Consider the following 19,697-nt stretch of genomic DNA (forward strand, 5'->3'; position numbering starts at 1 on the left):
TGAAATTTTTGATGAATCTAAAGCTTTGGCTCCTCCCCATAGAAGATAGGTTATGGTGGGGAAAGGGCACCTTGTAGTCAGTAGTATTAATGTTTTCAGAATTTCTATTCATACCTGTGTATTAACTCAGAAACTTACAACCTGTTGCTTCTCTGTTCAATCTAAAAAGTACAAAGAAAAATCTAAGGAGATGAGAAGCAGGAATATGGAGAGATAAAAAAAACAAAAAAAACAAAAAACACAACTTGGTCGAGAAAGTCAACTGAAGGCTGAAGCCAAGAGAATGAAAAACACAACAAGGCCATTACTAAATCCATCACATATAGCAACTTCTCTGCTGCAACATAAATGGTAGCACTCTGCGCTCAAGTGAAATAGAGCCCTCACATTGTGCTTTGACATCTATCTTTGTTTAGTTATTTTTGCACTTTTACATTAGGTTTTACTAATGTCTTATGCCAACTATTAGGATGAAAGGCACCATGAAAAATGAACACGCATACAAATACAAGATAATTAACAGATACTTCACTATAACAGTTAACCCTGTAAACAAACTTATATCCTTTAAGTGTTTTTATGCATTTTCATTTCAGGGTTACGATGCAGCTGGGGCCTATCCCAGCAGAATTGGGTGCCAGTCCTTCTCAGAGCCCACACATGTATATACCCACATCAAGTCAATTCCTAATTTTAAGTTAACATAACTTGCACATTTTGGAGATGATAATAATAATAATAATAATAATAATAATAATTCATTACATTTATATAGCGCTTTTCTCAGTACTCAGAGATGTGGAAGGGTAGCCCATTCAGACATAGAGAGAACATGCAAACTCGGATTTCAAAAAAGAACTATTGAGAGAATTACCAAAATAAAATATAAAATATAATAAGTAGGTAGTGTGGTGTAATGGTTAAGGGTTTGGACTTCCCTAGTACTGACACCATGTGACAATGAGCAAGTCACTTGACCTGCCTGTGCTCCAATTGGAAAACCAAAAGTAATGTAACCAATTGCATCATAAATTTTGCAGGTTGCCATGGATACATGCATTAGCCAAATAAGAATATGTGAATAATGGATTTTCAGATATTTTCATATTCATATTCCTTGTAAATGATCTAAACATTGATGCCAAAATAAAGGTAGAAATATAACTCAACATGTATGATAAATTGAAAACAACAGTAATCTTTCAACCCATATGACTTTGCTTCAAACATGTAGATGGAGCTTAACAGAATTCTTAAAATGTAAACTTAGCAGACATGACTATCAAAAAAAAAGTGGGCTAAATTGAAAGCTCCAGCATATGTGCATAGCAACAATGATATCAAGTCTTACATTAAAAATCCAAGATTCTACCCTAAAAAGCAAATTTATTTAACCGCAATGAAGGGCACTGTAAGGATTAGGGTGTGAGCAGCTTATGTAAAGAATGATGAAAATATATGAAAAGAGAGAACTGGTATTTGCATTTAATCTTTCAGTTTATGAACAGAGCCTGTTTATTTATATATATATATGTATTTTTTTTTTAATTACATCAAGTACTGCCATTTCTTCTTTTACACTACAGGCGGCAGGATTTTTTTTTTTAAATTGGTAATTCATCTCATTACAGTACTGGTGAAGCAATGCCAACTGACAGAACAAACTAGCTCACAGCGGTAGCATACAGAGAGCACAAACTCTATTTAGGATTTCAATTAGCAAATGCAATATACATTCAAAGCTACAGGCATTTACTCAACATAAGGAGCTTCAAGAACGGGAACCAATACATATCACATACGCACCAAAAAAACAGGTTGCTGGGTTATAAAAATGGGCTGCTTTTAGCCTCAAACTTTGAAAGTTACTAGGACAAATCTTAAAAATGACTTCCCATGATTGTGCAGAAAAATATTTGGTACTGAAATATGGAAAAAATGCAACATTACTGATTTAACTGAGGGACTTCATCTTCGTGTGTATATTAGCCACAGTAATGTGAGATGGCGCTAACTTGTTTAGGTAATCGCTGCTACAGAATGTTCAGGTAGTGAATACAGTTATTCAGACACCGTTACTAAATTCTGCAAATTTACAAGCAGTTAAATAAGCACATACATAAATCAACATATACTATGAGAAAATTGGAAATGAATATACATGTAGGTGACACCGATCAAGTCATGGGATTGAAGCCAGGTTCAGTCACTGACTGTTGAATTTTTAAGTTGTCTCCATGTCTGTGTGGGCTTTTCTTCCAAATACAAATGTGATACATGTTAGGTTATGGGGGGACTCTAAATTGGCTGGAATGGGAGCGAGTATGTGTATTTTGATGGATTGCCACCTTGGGCTCAGTGTTGCAATGATTGGCATTGGCTCTCCATGATGATGAATCATACAAGGTCGTTAGAAAATGGATGGGTAAAAAAGTATGCATTTAAACGGTATAATTTTGATTTGATATACTTTTTGCATGACCATGACAATTCAGTACACAGTTAAAGAGGTTTAGCATAAAGTAATAAGCTTCAATCTAAAAAATATAGTCAAAAACATGATAATTCAGAATAAAGAAATGTTTATGTAAATTTACTGACATTTCCTTTGGAGAAGTAGATGATTTTACAATGGTAATGACATGAAGAAATTAACAACAGATAATGCCTTAGCTGTTAGAAGACTATATAATCAGATACAAAACAGCAGACTTGGGACCAGTCTAGGCAGATCAAAAGAAAAAGGAATGTGAGTGAAATAAGTGGTAGGATCAGCACATAATCTTAGTAAGCAGGTAGTGTGACCTAGCAAATAACATATTAGACTTCAAACATAAAAATACATACATACACAAAAACACCCCACAAACTAACACACATGTACACACATATATACAATTCTACTATAGAGTCTTGGGATGGTGTTCACTATCGAAAAGTGTTGTGTATAAAAGAAACAAAATACTTTTTTAAGTAATCCTAGCAATACTAATTTTTTCCTTTTGTATATACTGTAATGTATTGAAGTCACAAAACATGTCTGAAAAGAAACCACGTCTGTGGTGCTTCCTCCTACCACATTTCAATATGAAAAATATTGAGCTGAAAAGCTCAATACAGAATTTTCCATTAAATGAACAATAACTTTTAAATAAATATTTGCATTTTAGAAAACTGGAAATTGCCATACTCCATTCAGTGACCATGCTATTAGGTTCATGTTCTCATTCAATTTGAATAGCCACCTCCCACAAACACAACTCAATGCTTCAAGCAAAGTCAAGCGGTTTAGGTACAGTCTAAATAAACACCAGAACGACCAAATCTGTGATCTAAGCAACTGTGACCATGAAATGTATAGAGTGGTCCAGATCTAATTATGCAGATCCAGATCGTCTGGATGACTTTGATTTATGTGGGGACGATTCCAGTTCGGCACGAAGATGATTCTTCATGTTATTAGTTCGCACAGTTCTCGATGGTCCAGGATTTTTCGGGTGATTTTCTATGTAATAAACTTAAGTTATAGCGTAATGAAAATTGCATAATTAGCTCTGGACCCCCCTATATTGGTGCTATATACACACAGTAGTAGCACTGTCATTTCAGTAACTGCTTTTCAAGACAAGTAGTAGTGAATTTTCAGCCACTACTGTCTCTGTAGTTAATAAAATATGGTGGTGAGGGGCTGGATTCCAGTGAGATCAATGGGCAAAATTAGCTAGTTCATTAGAGAGAAGGCAGAGAAGAATCAATAACAGAAAGGCCACATGTTCTCCAAAATCAGGTCTTTAAAACAATGGCATACAGATGTGTCTCTCTGAATGCACAAAGTACTGGTCCTTGAAGAAGATGGCCTACAGCAGTAGTAGATCATGTCAAGTCCAATGAAGGAAGATAAGGCTACAGGGAGTACAATTAAAACTGGATGACTAAAGATTCAAAACAATGTCACTAGTCTGACAAATCTTAATCTCTGCTGTAACATGCAAACTGTCGCATCTGAATTTGCCTTACAGAGCATGAATCAATGACTCTATTCTACCTTGAGTCTAAGGTAAAGACTACTGGGTTGAAATTTCAGTGGTTGACAGAAATGGAAATATTTAGGGTATCAGAAATAAACTTGATACGTTATCATTAAAACTCAAGGCAGTGTGGTAAAGAAGTTTGGTATAATCATGAACTCTGACCTAAATTTTAAATTGTAAATTAATGACCTTACTAGGACTGCATTTTTTCAATTAGGGAACACTGCAAAAGTTAGACCACTTACAACAATGCAAGATGCTGAGAAATCGATTAACTCTTAATTTCAGTTGACTAAATTACTGTAATGCACTCCTAAGGGCTACCTAAGAAAGACATCAATTGGTTACAATTAGTTCTTAACCACAAAAGGAAAATTTAAGCACATCTCACCAATTTTACCATTGCTACATAGGTTGCCCCGTCCTTTAAAATTGATTTTAAAATACTACTAATGTTATATAAAGCTTTAAATCATCTTGGTCCTGTCCCCCTATATTTCAAGTTGTAACCTTAGATCTTTTAATAATGGTCTGTTTACTATTCTAAGAGCTACGCATAAAAGTAGTAAGGCAGCCTTTTTGTGTTATGTACCCAAAACCCTCAATACTTTACGGATAGAGATACGGCAAGCTAGAACTATGTATCATTTAAAAAAAAAAATACTAAAAACCCACTTTAATTTGTTTTTCTCGTAGTTACATTTTAGTTTTTCTCTCAAGACTATATAGGCATATAATTGGCATACTGTTCAGTGATTTGCAATCATTACTAATGCTACTTTTCTCTTTTTTATTTTTTTTTTCTGTGGTGGCATTATACGGCACCGCCACTTGATCGAGGCAATGTGATGTTTGAATGAAGGCAGGTGGCCCAGCTGTCCAAGAGGCCTGGAAACAGTAAGGAATAAATTAAGAACATTTATGTTATCTAGAATAACCAGTAGGGTCTGAGCTGTCAATTGGCTATGAACCCCTGCAGATCTTTTTCCCTCCAGCTTAACTGAACTTTTTTTTTTTTGCCCCCCTTCTGTTCTCCCAGTCATCTGACCTTATACCACTGGACTAATCTTTTGAGACTTAGAATACGATATTGTACATAAGGACTCTATTTTCCTACTAATTATACAGTATATCCATGTTATGTAAGATTATATTGATTTATCTTATTACTTATTATTCTTACTTCATTTGTTTTTCTTTTCTTGTAAATATATTTCTTTGACATCTACTAAAGCACTCTGAGCTACATTCCATCTATGAAAAATGTTCTATAGAAAATAAATATTGTCATTGAGGTGGTGTTATGGTGTCGAGAATGTTTGCTTGGCACAAGTTAGGCCTCTTACCTACCGAGAGGCATTTGAATGACAAAGTATGCCTAAGTACTTTTGCTGACCAAGTGTATCCCTTTATGTTCAAAATCTACCCTTGTAAAAAGGATAATGTGCCATGTTACAAAGTAGGCATCAACTCAAGCTGATTCCACAATTGTGATAGTGACTTAATTTACTCCAATGGGCTTCACACTACCAATGTATGTACGCAGTTCAGTCCAACAATCTTGTTAAATCAATGTCTTAAATTAATGCTCTTCTGAAGGCAAAACGGACTCCGTCTGGTACTAGATATTGATAAGCATTCTTTAATTACGTGTCCACAAACTGGGTGTTTTAATTGTTTTTTAGAATACTGAAAAGGTACAAAAAAACAATGGTTAAGCTTAAAGGTTACTTGGAAAAAAAATGCTTCCAAACTAGCTTTTTCAAAAGTGTGGTCTACATTATCAAACTGGTGATACAAATTAGCATTTTTTTAGAACAATAAGGCATTTTGAAAACAATGCTGATGTTACAAGATGACTGTTGATTCTACAAAATCATACACTTCTATTGCAAATGTGACACCAGTAAGGAGGAAAAGACTCAAACAAACAAGTGTAGCAGGGACTGACAATATAAAAAAGGGGAATAAAAACACATTTCACAATAATTGTTTAACCATGAAACTTCTTTGAATTATTGTAAATAAGAACAATACCCAAGCCACTCGTTTAAAGATTAGTCAAAAGGCAGAGGGGAAAAATGAGAATGACCAACAACAACAACAAAAAAAGCGCCTCCACGTAATCTCAGAGCATGAAGGACGAGTGTCTGCAAGTGAGCCACTAAACATTTCATGTTTTGCAACACTCCACAGGTAATAATAATGCTGACCTAAACAAGACCTATCTTGTCACAAACAGCTTGTGTCAAGATCTTGGGAGACAACCGTTTCCCAGATAGCATAAGGATACAAGGAAGGAACAAAACGCGAAATATTTGTTTTCAGACTAAGCTATAAAATACATTAGTAAGTCATACCTAGCAATTCATGTTTCATGTTTCTCATACTAAATACATTTATTTCCTAAACACTACAAGATTTCAAAGGGAGGTAAAGCTTTGATGACACAGAATATGAACCAAGTGAGCTTTAGTAACAAAACAGCAATGCCACTAACACACCAGTAATACACACTGCATCTCTCAGAAGTGTGAGGATAAATTAAACACAGAGCAGAGTGTGCAGTGATACCAGGAATCTCTGATTATACTGTAGAGACCTTACTAGTCACATATTTTGCTACTGCTTGCTGTCAAGGGAAGTGGGTTTTCGGGGGGGTGGGAAGAGACAGTAATTACCTTGGTGATTCACAGAGGACAGACCAGGTGTGCCAGCTGCCATTTAAGATCAGATAACTCTTCCACCCTTCCATGGAATGACGTTTTGCTTTACATATTAGACAAGACCCTTTTATTAAACCCCAAGAACACAGACAGGTATTCTTTTGAAAGAATTGGCCAACAGCAAGGCAGGTGCAAGCTTATTTGAACAAACATAAAAAAGATTTGAGCATGCCACAGCATGAATCTCAAGAATCATTCATGTTTACTCTGTGCTACACCCAAGTTTCAGTCTTTACCTGAAACGTTCGAAGCCATTCCTGAAGTCCTGCAGGTGGCTGGATCGATGTGATTCTGCGCCTCTGCTGCCCCTGTCCATTGGCTGCCCTCCAGTCACCAAAGGTGGTAGGGGTGGCTGAATGTGGAACGAGCCCTGTAGTGCTGTCAACATGAGGAGAAAGACTGACAGTTAATAAGACCATCACAACTGGAGAAACACTTACATAAAATATGCTTTAGAACAAGTTTTATTGAAGTTTTAATGAGGCTGCCAGGCTAACTTTAAGGTGTGGGGTTCACAATAATATCAATAAGATGATAATCAAGATTTTGTAAAATCTGAAGTGTTTGAGTTAATCCATCCATCTATCCATTTTTTTCATCCACATATCCAGGGCAGTGTCAGGGGGCATCTGCAGACTTTATGAAATAATTTATCTGAATTATAGTTTAAATTTAGAGTAAACCCATTTCTCAATCTTCTCTCACAGCCCAAAGTAATAAGGATAGATCTACACTCTAAACTTGACTAATTGGCTTTTGACTTTATCCTGAACTTTTTTTGTCTTGTGTGTGCTGCCCAACAGAATTCTACAGTCCAGTATGCTGGGCTGAAGAATAAATGAATGAACAGATCCTTGCCAAGTTCTTTCATACAGATAGTTATTTATCCAGCATGTGTTCTAAGTAAACAACAGGACAACTTTTGAAACTACCTGCAAGATGTCAAATTTTTATAAACAGGTCAAGATACCTTTATGTTGCAGTAACTACTTTAGCTGGCTTTGGGGTAAATGTCCACAAACTTTGCCAACTCGTTATGAGAGATTTTTTTTTTCTTTTTAAAATTTCCCTTGAATTGGCTATGCACATTTTCCAAGTTTCTAGTCTGCCATTTTCAAATTGAACCACTGATCTTCACTGGGTCAGAGGTTATGGACAGTGCTGTTCAAAAGACACTTTTGACACTTGAGTTATTTCACAGTTGCTTTGGGGGATTCTATTTGGGAATACTGTCCTGCTAATATGTGAACCTTCTCCTACCAAGTATTACTTTTTTTTCCTTTAAGGCTGAAGCAAGCATCCATGCAATCTTTTTTGGTATCGTACTCTATCCATTTTCCCTTCAGCTTTAACAAGATGATCACCCACATGGCACAATGCTGCCACAAGCATTCTTTGCTACATGATGGTATTTCTTGTGCCAAGGAACATGCAATCCTGATCACATATGACCACAAGAGATTTTCTCAAATCTTAATTTAACTAAAGGACACCCACCTATAGAGACCAGTGCTATCTTAAGCCCTTGAAATAGCTGACCAATACACCTTCATGTCTTCACTTTTCAGATACTGAACTCTGAATTTCTTTCAAGTCAGCAGAATCCATAACAAGCTTCCATACTCAGATGCTGAGTTTTCACTGACAGTCCTTTCTAGACTTTATATACACATTGTGATGCAGCTTCCACTTCTTGGTTATTTACACCAGAAGCCATCAGAGTCTCACACACAAATAGACAAGCAAGAGTCCAAAGCAATGCCAGACTAAGTATTTTGTACCATCGTAACACATTTTCTTAAAATGTCCTTTTAGATTCCATTTTCATAACGTTTCTTTAAATATACAGAACATCCAAAAATTCCCAAATAGAGTTTCTAACTAGTAAATGTGTAGAATGGTGTAGAAGCCAATGGTAAGGCAGTCACAGAATCAATTCAGTAATTTCTACTGAAGTGACGTAATCAAAGAGGTCTGAAAGTTTACTTTTGGCTTTAGGATATCTGGTGGGAAAATGAGTAATTTTAAATTGTGTATTTTCTCAAGTATGTAAAAAACTAAACCTCATGCAGTTTACATCTCACTGACATTTAAAAACATTTAAAGGGTCTGTATACTTTTACAAGGATCTGCATTTACTTTAGGCAGTAAAGACACCTTAACATATAAACACTGCTATTAAGGGAAAAAGATGACTTAAATCATGGGAGAATTTGGATAATCCTGCAAGCCATAGGTTTCCTCGATATTCAAGTATATAATTTTGAAATGACACCTGAAAAAATGGCTTAGTGATTACATGTTAGGGCTGAAGTAATCAAACAGGGGTTTGTGGTGGGTATGGCTAAATTGCCATTTGCCAGTAACATCAAAGGCAGAAGCTAAGTTATGATAGAAGGGTGTAGGGCCTAAGACCCAGCCATGGCCTATAATTAAATGGGTTTCATTCACAGTAAATAGCCTTAACTGTAAACAGTTGCAATTAAAAAAAATGTGTTAGCTAGCTACTGCCCATAAACAGGCTTTATATATAAAGAAACATTCAGGGCTATAATATTGTTTTTGATCTTTATCTTTGAAAACAGGCAGTCTTACTAAATGTCAACTTCCAATGAATCAGTATGTCAAAGCATGCATTGGGGACAGAGTAGGTATGCTTGGGGAACAGCTACTTGCATTATGGAAGGTGCTGCATACTACTGAGACAGCTGACCCTTTACTTAAGAAAGGAATTTAAAAAATAATCATTAACCCCCCCAACAGCATTCCATACTAACTACAGTATTCTGAAAAGAGTGGATCTGAACTTGAGGCACTGCGGTACTGTCCCATAACTCCAGGAGACTGTTTTCAAAAGTCAGTCTGAGTAAATGAAACTGCTGTTGTAGTGTCTACTTTTGCCAGCATGACATTGTCTCCATGCACTCCACTTTTCTTACAACATCTCAATATGTGTAAGTGAAGATGACTGGAAACTCTACATGAATGGGTGTTCATGTGAATATGCCCCGTCATGCCATGCACAAAATATTGGGGGAGGGTAAGGTCTGGTGAGTGCAATCTTGAATTTAATTCAGAAGGTTTAAAACTGGATAGACGAGGACTTCAAGGCCACCTCAGCTGTAGCATTTCCAATCTTCCTTTGCTATTTGCCCTTTAATGTTTATAGTTTTAACGCTCCTCATATCCACTCTCCATTCAGGATATAATTCAGTCTCAGTGACTTCATGGATCCAATGTCTTGGGCTGAAGTCTAGTGAAGTCTACAAAATTTCCCTATCATTGCAAGAGATTATCTCCAACATTCCCACAGATGTGTAGGTAAGTTTAATGGGCGATTCAAAATTGTCCCGTGTGAAAACATGAGTACAGTGGAACCTCGATTCACGAACGTCTCAGAACACGTACAAATTGGTTTACGGCCAAAAAGTTTGCCAAACTTTTGCATCTGTTCACGTCCACAGACTTGGTATATGAAGAAGCCAGTTTCCCTTTTGGTTTGTGCGCGCCGATGATTTCCGCACATGTTCAGTCTCTCCCTGTGCATTGAGAGAGAGACACACACGCACGAGAGACGGACGGCTGGACGCATAAGGCTTGTTTTTAAAGATCCGAGCATTGTTTTAACCTCGTATTTAATGAAGACTTTTTTCTATTGGATTTTAACCTCCACTTCACTTCTGTTTACAGCGATCGGTTTGTAGCGTGCATTGTTGCAATGTTACTTTTCTTGGTGGTTTATTAAATTACGGATTTTTTAAATGTTAATTTTTTTCCCTGTGCTTCAAACTCATTAAAAAAAGTGTTTTTAGCGAGTGGTTCGTAGCACTACAGCGCAAACTCTTGTAGTGTTAGTTTTTCCTGTTGTTCAAGGTTTTCTCAGTGTTATTCAGTGTTTTTACATTTAGTTTACTATTACGCTGTGCATTCTATGGTATAATTAACTATATTTATGCTTAAAAATCTTTAAAAAAATGTATTTATATACAGTTCGTACGGTCCAGAATGGATTAATTGTATTTACATACAATCCTATGGGGGAAATTACTTCTGTTCACGAGGTTCCACTGTATTTCTATGCATTAAGTATTCCCTGCAATGAACTTGCAGCAAATTGAGTGCTGTTATCCGCCTTTGTGCCCAATACTGCTGGGGTAGGTTCCAAAAACTCCCCCACCCCTCATCCATGACCCTGAACTGGTCATGATAAAAACTCATTTAAAGGAAGCAGCTTGCTATTGAATTAATAAGATCCAACAAACTGTTGTAGGATGTAGTACAAAAATGCACCCTGGATCTTGTGGAGTACCCAGGATGGTAGTGGCAACTTACAACTGGAGCTAAAGCTTAAGTGTAAAAAAACTTTATAAATCTAAAGTGACTTCAAAAAATCTCACATAAGTTCAGAACTCTGAGTGGTTGCTGCCCTGGCCACTTTGACGGTTACCTTAAATTAATGGCTTGACAAACAAGCAATGGTTTTTCACAACAAAAAATTTCCTTTTCAGTACTTTGTGCCTTCACTGTGCCTTTATCTACATAATTCTAGTATACAGCATTATAGACTTGGCCAAAATTAACACCATGAAGATGCTAAATGTGCACTACACATTCTAGATACTAAATCTAAGGATTTTTCTTTAATACTTTTTTTTTTAAGCTTTTCAGTTTGCATTTACCTTGTATACTCTGAACCTTTACAGGGCTTCTTTCCTGAAGAGAAAGACCGGACCTCGGGGCCATGGTCCAACTTTCTCTTCATCTGCAAAAAAAAGAAGAAAAAGAGGAAGAAAAAAGAAAGTTATGAATTTACATTTCTTTCCAGCTAAACATCACTTAAATAATACAAAATTATGCTTGTCTCAAATTAATGAATATAGAAAGTACTTAAATGCAATAACTTATTAATCTTGACTCGATGTATTATTTCTATGACCAGAGCCTCTGGGAAAATAAACCACAAAAGTACATCTACATTTATTTGCTTGGGAGATGCTTTTATCCAAAGCAACTTACAAAAGAGGTAAACATAATTAGGTAACATTATGCTAGGGCCTGTTTGTTCAGCAAGTGCTATAGTACAGGTAACAAAAGTTGATTGCCACAAGTGAAAAGATGCAATAAGTAAAACATTTACAAATCTAGATTAACAATCTATAAAGTAATTAAACAATGTAACAACAAATAAACCAGCAGTATGAAAGATCACAGAGCAAGTTTTAATTTCCTTCAATCAAGTATACAGATATTCCACAGAACAGACGGGTTTCCAATTAGTTACCATAATGACAACTTAAAATACAGAAATGATAATTAATACTGTAAAGGTTTTAGTTACTGTATTAACTTATAATTTACTCAGAAAAAGAAAAAATATACAATTAAATATGAGAACAAAGTTTAAGTATGAATTAGAATGCTATTTACAAAAATTCAAACATGTTACAAATTAATGAAAGGTGCTTTACTATTATACTTGGTGTTTCCTTAACTCCTTTCAACACTATGCAGGCATAAAGGTTAATTGATTTGGGTATTAATGTGTTTATCGCATAATTAGTAAATAATACAAAAATGTTCCAATCATTACCTCGGATATTGCTCTCTACGTGAGTATTTAACAAAGCATTGAGTCACACACACACGTTTGTGGACATAAAGAAAGTCGTTTTCCTTTGTATTTACCACACTGTACTGTACAACTACTGTAATATTCTGATTAATGTGTCTCAAAATATCTCCTGTATTTCAATTTCCTTGCTACACAATAACAGAAAACAAGTTTTCTTTGGAAAATTCTGATTTCATAATAAACTCAACAATGTCTAAATAAGAACATCAAAAATCTACTACTTGCTGCCACACGAAAGCCCCCAGGTTATAAAAACTTAACTTCTAATATATGACTTTTCCAATTCTATCAGCAAACGAACAAATCTGGAACTGCTATCATATACTGACATCTAACGAAGGAATTTTCTCATCTGAATTTCCATTCTTGCTTTTACCTGAGGTAATGGAGAGTAGTCATAGAATGTGTAAAACTTTTTTGTGTACACAAACAGCAGTTTCTGAATTGTGGTCTATTTTTCAGTTTCTGAAACATCTACCTATTTTCACTGACCAGCTCTCACATACCCACCTTTAAAGAGCAAATAATTCAGGACAACCAGTTAGGCCTCCTACACAAAATGGTACAGTTCTAAGTAATTAAAACTGCTTTTTGTTTATGGCCAAATCAAATTTACTGGGCCTTTTTGTGCATTTGTCATATTAACAGAGTATCCTCTTGTAATTTACCTTCATTGAGATAATAAAATGCACCATCATACTTACTAAACCATGCTCATGGACCTGTAAACATTTACCTTTTAATTTAACTGCATACTCTCCAGTTTACTACACACTTAAATAAGAACACATTAAATATGGTAAATAACACAAACCCATATTCACTTTAAACTCTCCTGGTGATCCATGTTTAATCTCAATTTGTGCAAGAAAAAACAAAGCTAAAAATCTCCCAAGTTTATAATTTAGAGGAGAAGAAACATTTACTACATACTGTAATCTATAAACTGAAGGCCTTTAAATAAACTAATCAACAAACTGAAGGCCTTTAAATAAACTAATCAACAAAACATGCATTTTGCTCCAGCAAATATTAAAACCATTTTGAAATGTTTCATTTCAAATTCTCCTCTAGTCATAATCCATCTGAATGTATGCTCTGTTAAGAAGTGTTTGTGAACGTTAACCATAGTATATTAAAACACAACCAAGCTCTAGTCATTGGACAGCCTTTAGGCCAACCTAAAGAAATCAAGAGGATAGTTACCTGTGAGGCCCTTAGGGTAAACAGACAAACATTTCTGAAAGAGACATTTGAAATAAATTAACATCAACTAGGCAGCAAGGTGGTGTATGTTCTCCTTGTTCCAGTATGGGTTTTATCTGGGTGCTCTAGTTTCCTCCCATAGTCCAGATACAAGAGGTTTAGGTGGATTGACGATGCTAAACTGGCCCTGGTGTGTATGTTCATCCTGCGATGGACTGGTGCACTGTTCAGGGATTGTTCCTGTCTTGTACCCTGTGCTTGCTGGGATATACTATAGCTTATCTCCCGCATAACTTTACTTATGATAAAGTGGACTTAGAAAAGGAATACATAGGTGAACATCAACTTTAAGGAGCTAATGGTGATAAAAATGTCAGAAAGTGAGATTGTCAATCACAAATGTTAGTAAACTCAGACTCCTCTCTAACACATAGTTAATTCTTGAATGTAGAGAGAAGTTTCTTTAATGGTCTACCTACTGGTACATACAGGAAACAATTAAAAAAATAGAACAAAACGCGTGCACACACATCATACTGGAAAAAAAAAACAAATTAGGACAAAAAAAAAAAAACCGAGGGGCTGGATTAATCTACACCAAAAATTAAGGTACATACTGAATATTAGTAATGGTTTAAAATGCAGTGCCTTGGGCATATTAGTTTAAAACGTATTGCCCCATCTCATACAATGCAAAACATTATCATTTGTTCCCACTTGGCTTTAAACCTGGGAAGGGAACAAAAGTGAACTAAAAAGGTATGACTTTGACTCTAATCATGCAAAATGCTAATGAATACCAAAGCAATCCTCCAATTTGTGTATGTAACTTGATAAAGACACTAATTATTGAAATCTGCTGACTAGAAACAGAGAATGCTTGTGTAATTACCAGACCATGTTCATTTAGTTAAGTGCTTAAAGTCCACTGGAAAGCATACAACTATTCCCACTTCACCCATTTAACAAGCGGGATAAAAAAAAAAGCACCTTGGGTCAATCTTTATACTGAATTAAAATTAAATAACTACCAGATTCATTATCAAAAATTTGGTACCAGTATTTTGATGATGGCATTTGGTCAATACAAAAACAGAGTTAAATTTGCATCTTAAGGGGATAAGCGCACACAGGGTGGCCAATTATTACTACTTGGCTGACCCCTTTATCCAAAGTGCTTATAACATTGAGATAGAACTATTTCTTTTGCTTTATTCATTTTCCAGTTGGAGCACAGGCAGGTGAAATGATTTGCTCATGGTCATACAATGCCAGTAGCTGGACTTTAACATATAACCTCTGGATATGAAGCCCAAAGCCTTAACCACTACGCCCCACTGTCTGATACCAACTAGAAAAAGCAAGAGGAGGAAAAAAACCCCACTGTGATTGGTTAACATATTGGGTTGTAAACCACAGGCTTGCCAATGTGGTCATCATTACTCACGCATGACCACTAAACTCACTGTGTGATGCTGAACAGCTGTACTACTGGTATGTGTAAGTTGCTCTGAATAAAAGGGCAACACATGTAATCTAATAACAAACAGGAGATTTAGAGTTTTTTTAAACGCAATAAAACTACTCACGGAAGCACAGAATGGCTGAACTTAGGGTGTTTCGACTGTGCTCTGTAAACGCTAAAGCAAAATGCTTTGTAAAGTTCATTTCCCTCAAACTTTAAGGCAACAGGTTGCATTCCTGCTTGTCCATAACAGCAGGTACTTCATTCCACAGATGCCGAGTAAAAACCGGGCGCCCTCCTCGATAAAAAGGTGTGGTTTAACGAAGAAATACACCCCCAGATGGTTCACCCTTTGAAATAATGTGAACGTAGTCACGGCAGACTTGCAAAACCAGAAAACGGTCACCGCTAAACAGGGAAGCAATGTATGTAATTATGTCATTTAAGGGATATATTCCAAACAGAAGGTAACAGAGCAACAGACAGAAGCTGTACCTTGGTGAATACTTAATACAGTGATCGGAACAGTCTAGATAATCACACAGAAATGTTAAAATGACAAGAAAACCACCAAGTTTAGACTTAGATACATTATCCATAAGAGTAAATGTTTTGGAATTCTAGCTGGTCAAATATAAATATAAATTAAGCATAACCGAAAGAAAGAGGATGGCAGAAAACGCGTAAACTGCGCGATAATCAGAGCAGGGCTTTGGGTCAATGATGCCCAGTTTCACGCAGGTTGCCCAAGAGCCTGTCTTTAACACAGCATCACACGCCAGTGCCAGTGCAGCAGTTGCAAAGATGTGGCTGGGGAATGCCTGGTGAATATCAGAGCGCAGAGTGGCACGGGTTTCCATTTAGGACACCTCGTGGGAGTGACCGCCGCCTGCTGCTTCAGCACCAATCAATAGCGATGATTTACAGAATTCAATTAGCGAGATGCGAGAGCCACAATGGGTAAAGCTCGTCTATTCATTAATTACTTAAAATCTGCCGGGAAATATTTCCATCCAACATCTGTCTGGACCGCAGAATGCTCATCGATAACACTAGAAAGAAGCGTCATGTCTTCCCTTTTAACTAATATTTGCCATCCTTTCACTCTTCATAAAGACATTCCGGGCACGTCCCCGAATACTGCACACGAGTAAGCTGGACATCAAAAAAAAAAAAGAAAAATCCGAGAAGTACTCGTCAAAGCCGGGAGGGGATACCCCGCAAGTTCTCCACCGTGCTAACAAAACCGGTTAGGGAAAGCCGCAAGCAGTCTTACTTTGTAAAAGATCATTTTTAAAGTGCCGTAGAACCCCATGATTGTAGTCCGGTGGTGCCGCTTCACTGGGAACGGGGGCTCCTGCGTCTGTGCCTCGGAGGTGATAGAAGCTGGCTTTCAGGTAAATCCCAAACGGTGTGCGTCGTGGACATGCTCGGGCACGTCACGCTGAGAGGGAACATAAAGCAGTGCATCAAGCTCGCCCTCCGCTCAACTCGGCTCTGGCGCTCTGCTCTGTTCGACGGAGCGCGAGGAATGAGCGACACACAGCCGGAGGTGGATGAGAGCGCTCGAGAGAGAGAGAGAGAGAGAGAGAGGAGGAGGAGCGCGAGTGCGCGCGCGCACGTGACCAACTGCTGCAGTTGCGGGCGGCGCGCACGCCAGAGGAGGATAGCTGAGCTCGGCTCGTCGCTCACTTGTTGCCTTCCTCCACCCCCCCTTTGCTCTCAATCTCAGCCCTGGAGTGATGGGCGTGTATGAGTATTCAGAGTGCTCAATCGGGGGGACATTTTATACTTGCATATCTTGAGAGTGGTCATCCGGAACAGGCCTGTTGAGCGGGCCGGAATAAATGTTAAAAAAAAAACTAACAAATGAATAGATGGATAAAAATTGAGGCGTCGCCTTGCACACGGACCATCGAAAAAGAATACAAAAACAGGCTCGCCCGTGCGTGCGTAACAAACTGCATCGCAAGTCATAGCCTCTCCACGCGAATTCATTCTCATATAGATCTTCATACGCGTTTTTGGGCTGCCAGGCGTTCCCGTGCAATGCTGAGCGCCACACTGCGATAGTTCATTTCACCTCAGGCTGAGAACAGGTCATTTATAGGTCAGTCTGATGGGTCATCTTCAACGTGCTGGAGTAAAGAGACGTGTCTGTCACGATTAGTCACACCCTGGTGATCAAATCTTGACCCTGAAAAGTAAGTGATAATATGCAAAACTGGCCCTGGTTTAGTCCAGTTCTGTCTCAATTTCCTGCTAATCAACTTATCCTTACTGTTCCACCTTGGCACTCCACAGTTTTCTATTTTCCCACATGATTAGGCACTGGCTGACACTAGTCTTTTGCGCCATATAAAATCACTTAAGTCTCACACATGGTTAAAACTGGCATTCTGCCACAGCATGAGCTCCTAAACTATGACTATTACATAAGCAGGCAGGCACCTGTTGCCTTTCATTTAGCAATTTTAAGTGGCACAAGTGCATTAATGCATAGGCCAACCTGTAACCAGATTTCTGACTACTTACAGTTGGGAGAAAAGCTTGGCATATATAACACAACACTCTGATAACCACTTAATGACTGGGGTGGGGTGAGCACTGCCTATCCTGGCAGTGCGGGGTACAAGGCAGGAATCTACAATGGTCAGTGTGCCAATCCTTCACAGGGTTCTCACTACAGTGAGACAGTTTAGAGTCTTCAGTTAGCCTAACCTGCACATTTTTGGGCATTGGTGGGAAAACCAACATAGACAAGAAAACAGTACACTCCACATGGACAAAAGCTGCAGTCTTATTCAGATCTAGAGGGATGGATTCTGTGCACCCGGAGCGCTAAGCATATTGCCATTTCGTAAGCAAAATTGATATATTCTTCCTCCTCCACTAAAGCTTATCCCAGTTTCATGTGGGGTCACTCGTCTGTTCCCTTTTTCGGCCCATTTACTTTTCTCTTTGGTCATCCACTTCTCAGTCTCAGCACCCCCATCCATCCATATTCATCTCCCCACATTGTTTACCAGCCTTTTCATGACATGCCTGTACTACCTTTAACCTTCTTTCCTGCATTTTCAATTGTACATTTGATTTTATAATTCTTGATCTTATATATTCTCATTTTTTTGGTTTGGGTTGTTGTTCAACTTTCTGGGCAGCTAGCAACTCTGACCCTTCAACATCTTCAGAGCATAACCACACCACATATATCTGGCTAGGCTCTGTGGTTGGCTGATCATGTAATGTCGCCATTGTTGATGGGCAGGCATACACCACCTTTTTGAAGTAGCTTGCTGCCATTTACAATTAAATATCCAATTTCATCTCCTCTTTTCAAAAAGGATTTCAACTTGCAACTTTGGGTGCCATTTAGTTAAACATCTACTGGAGGATGTCATTAAAAATTAAGGGGACATGCATTCAAAATGGAAACGGAGTAGGCACCTTAGTAATCTGTAACAAAGTACCAAGTAAAATAGATGAAGTAGATTCTATGTTGAATTTGAATAATCTGGATGCGACAGTGGGACCTACTCAGTTATTAATTAAACAAACACTGTTGAAGAACAACTGTTTTCTCTTTCAAAATGTCTTATGCTTTTTATTTAACTTCCAAAGCCCAACTTTCCAATACCACCTGTTCCAAATGCTGTCATTACATATTTCCTTGCTTTTAACCTAATATTACAATTTCTTTACCTTTCTTTATTAGATTTACCAGTACCACACACTTGTATATTTACTGCAAACAATATTTTATTCACCACTTTACTTTGATTAACCTTACTGAATTATAATTATGTCCTGTTAGGCTTAGTGCTTCATATTTCTCAAATTTGTATTCACATACCAATGACTGTAACCAACTTCAAATAAAGGCATCTGCTAAATAAACAGATAGAATTCAAGGTTCCCTACAATGAATTCACTCTTTTCTGTTTGGCACTTTGCAATCAAGGCCAAACATCTCAAAAAATTGTATTTCAGTTTCTGAGGTTATTTCAGAGGGATATTTAATTAATGATAAACTATATTAAAAGTCTCAAATTGCCCTCTTATTTTCTAAATTCATATAGTGTAGTCCAACAATACCAGATGTAAAGCAATTTGAAATATACTTTGTTTTCAAAGGCGCAATATAAGCAAGTGTTGTTGTATTCACGTGGTAAGAAGAAAGAATCTAACCCATCAGCAAACTCAGAAGGCCAGGACAAGGGTATGGAGTACCAGTACACTAGGATTTTCCATTAACCAGTAAAGATGTCTTTAAACCAGGGAATGCAAACCTGAACCTTACAGATCCAGGGAAGGGAGAATTAAAAGTCCATTGTGATCTGTAACAAGGGTAGAGAGCAGGTTGAGGAGACCCTGCAGTGGTGGAGATATGCTCTAAAGAGGAGAGGAATTAAGATCAGTAGGGACATGACAGAATACATGTGTGTAAATGAGGTCAGAAGAGTGGTGAAGATGCAGGGAGTAGAGTTGACAAAGGTGGATGAGTTTAAATATTTGGGATCAACAGTACAAAGTAATAGGGAGTATAGAAGAGAGGTAAAGAAGAGAGTGCAGGCAGGGTGGAGTGCGTGGAGAAGAGTGTCAGGAAGGATGGGTATCAGCAAGAGTGAAAGGGATGG

At 37.4% G+C, this 19,697-nt stretch overlaps 1 protein-coding gene across 3 annotated transcripts in view; it reads right to left on the reverse strand.

Annotated features, from left to right (window-relative positions):
* fbxw7 (F-box and WD repeat domain containing 7) overlaps positions 1-19,697 on the reverse strand; it is a 361,272-nt gene that overhangs the window by 24,351 nt on the left and 317,224 nt on the right. For 2 of the 3 annotated variants that reach the window (XM_039750255.1, XM_039750256.1), the window contains 2 exons: positions 11,437-11,519; positions 6,994-7,135 (listed from right to left, as the gene is read on the reverse strand). In XM_039750255.1, coding sequence (XP_039606189.1) covers positions 6,994-7,135; positions 11,437-11,519 — 225 coding nt within the window. Of the gene's footprint in view, positions 1-6,993; positions 7,136-11,436; positions 11,520-16,336; positions 16,628-19,697 lie in introns of those variants that run through there. The other variant, XM_039750258.1, reaches the window with a different exon arrangement.

The sequence above is a fragment of the Polypterus senegalus genome, chromosome 4 (assembly GCF_016835505.1).
Source record: "Polypterus senegalus isolate Bchr_013 chromosome 4, ASM1683550v1, whole genome shotgun sequence".
Lineage (NCBI taxonomy): Eukaryota > Metazoa > Chordata > Cladistia > Polypteriformes > Polypteridae > Polypterus > Polypterus senegalus.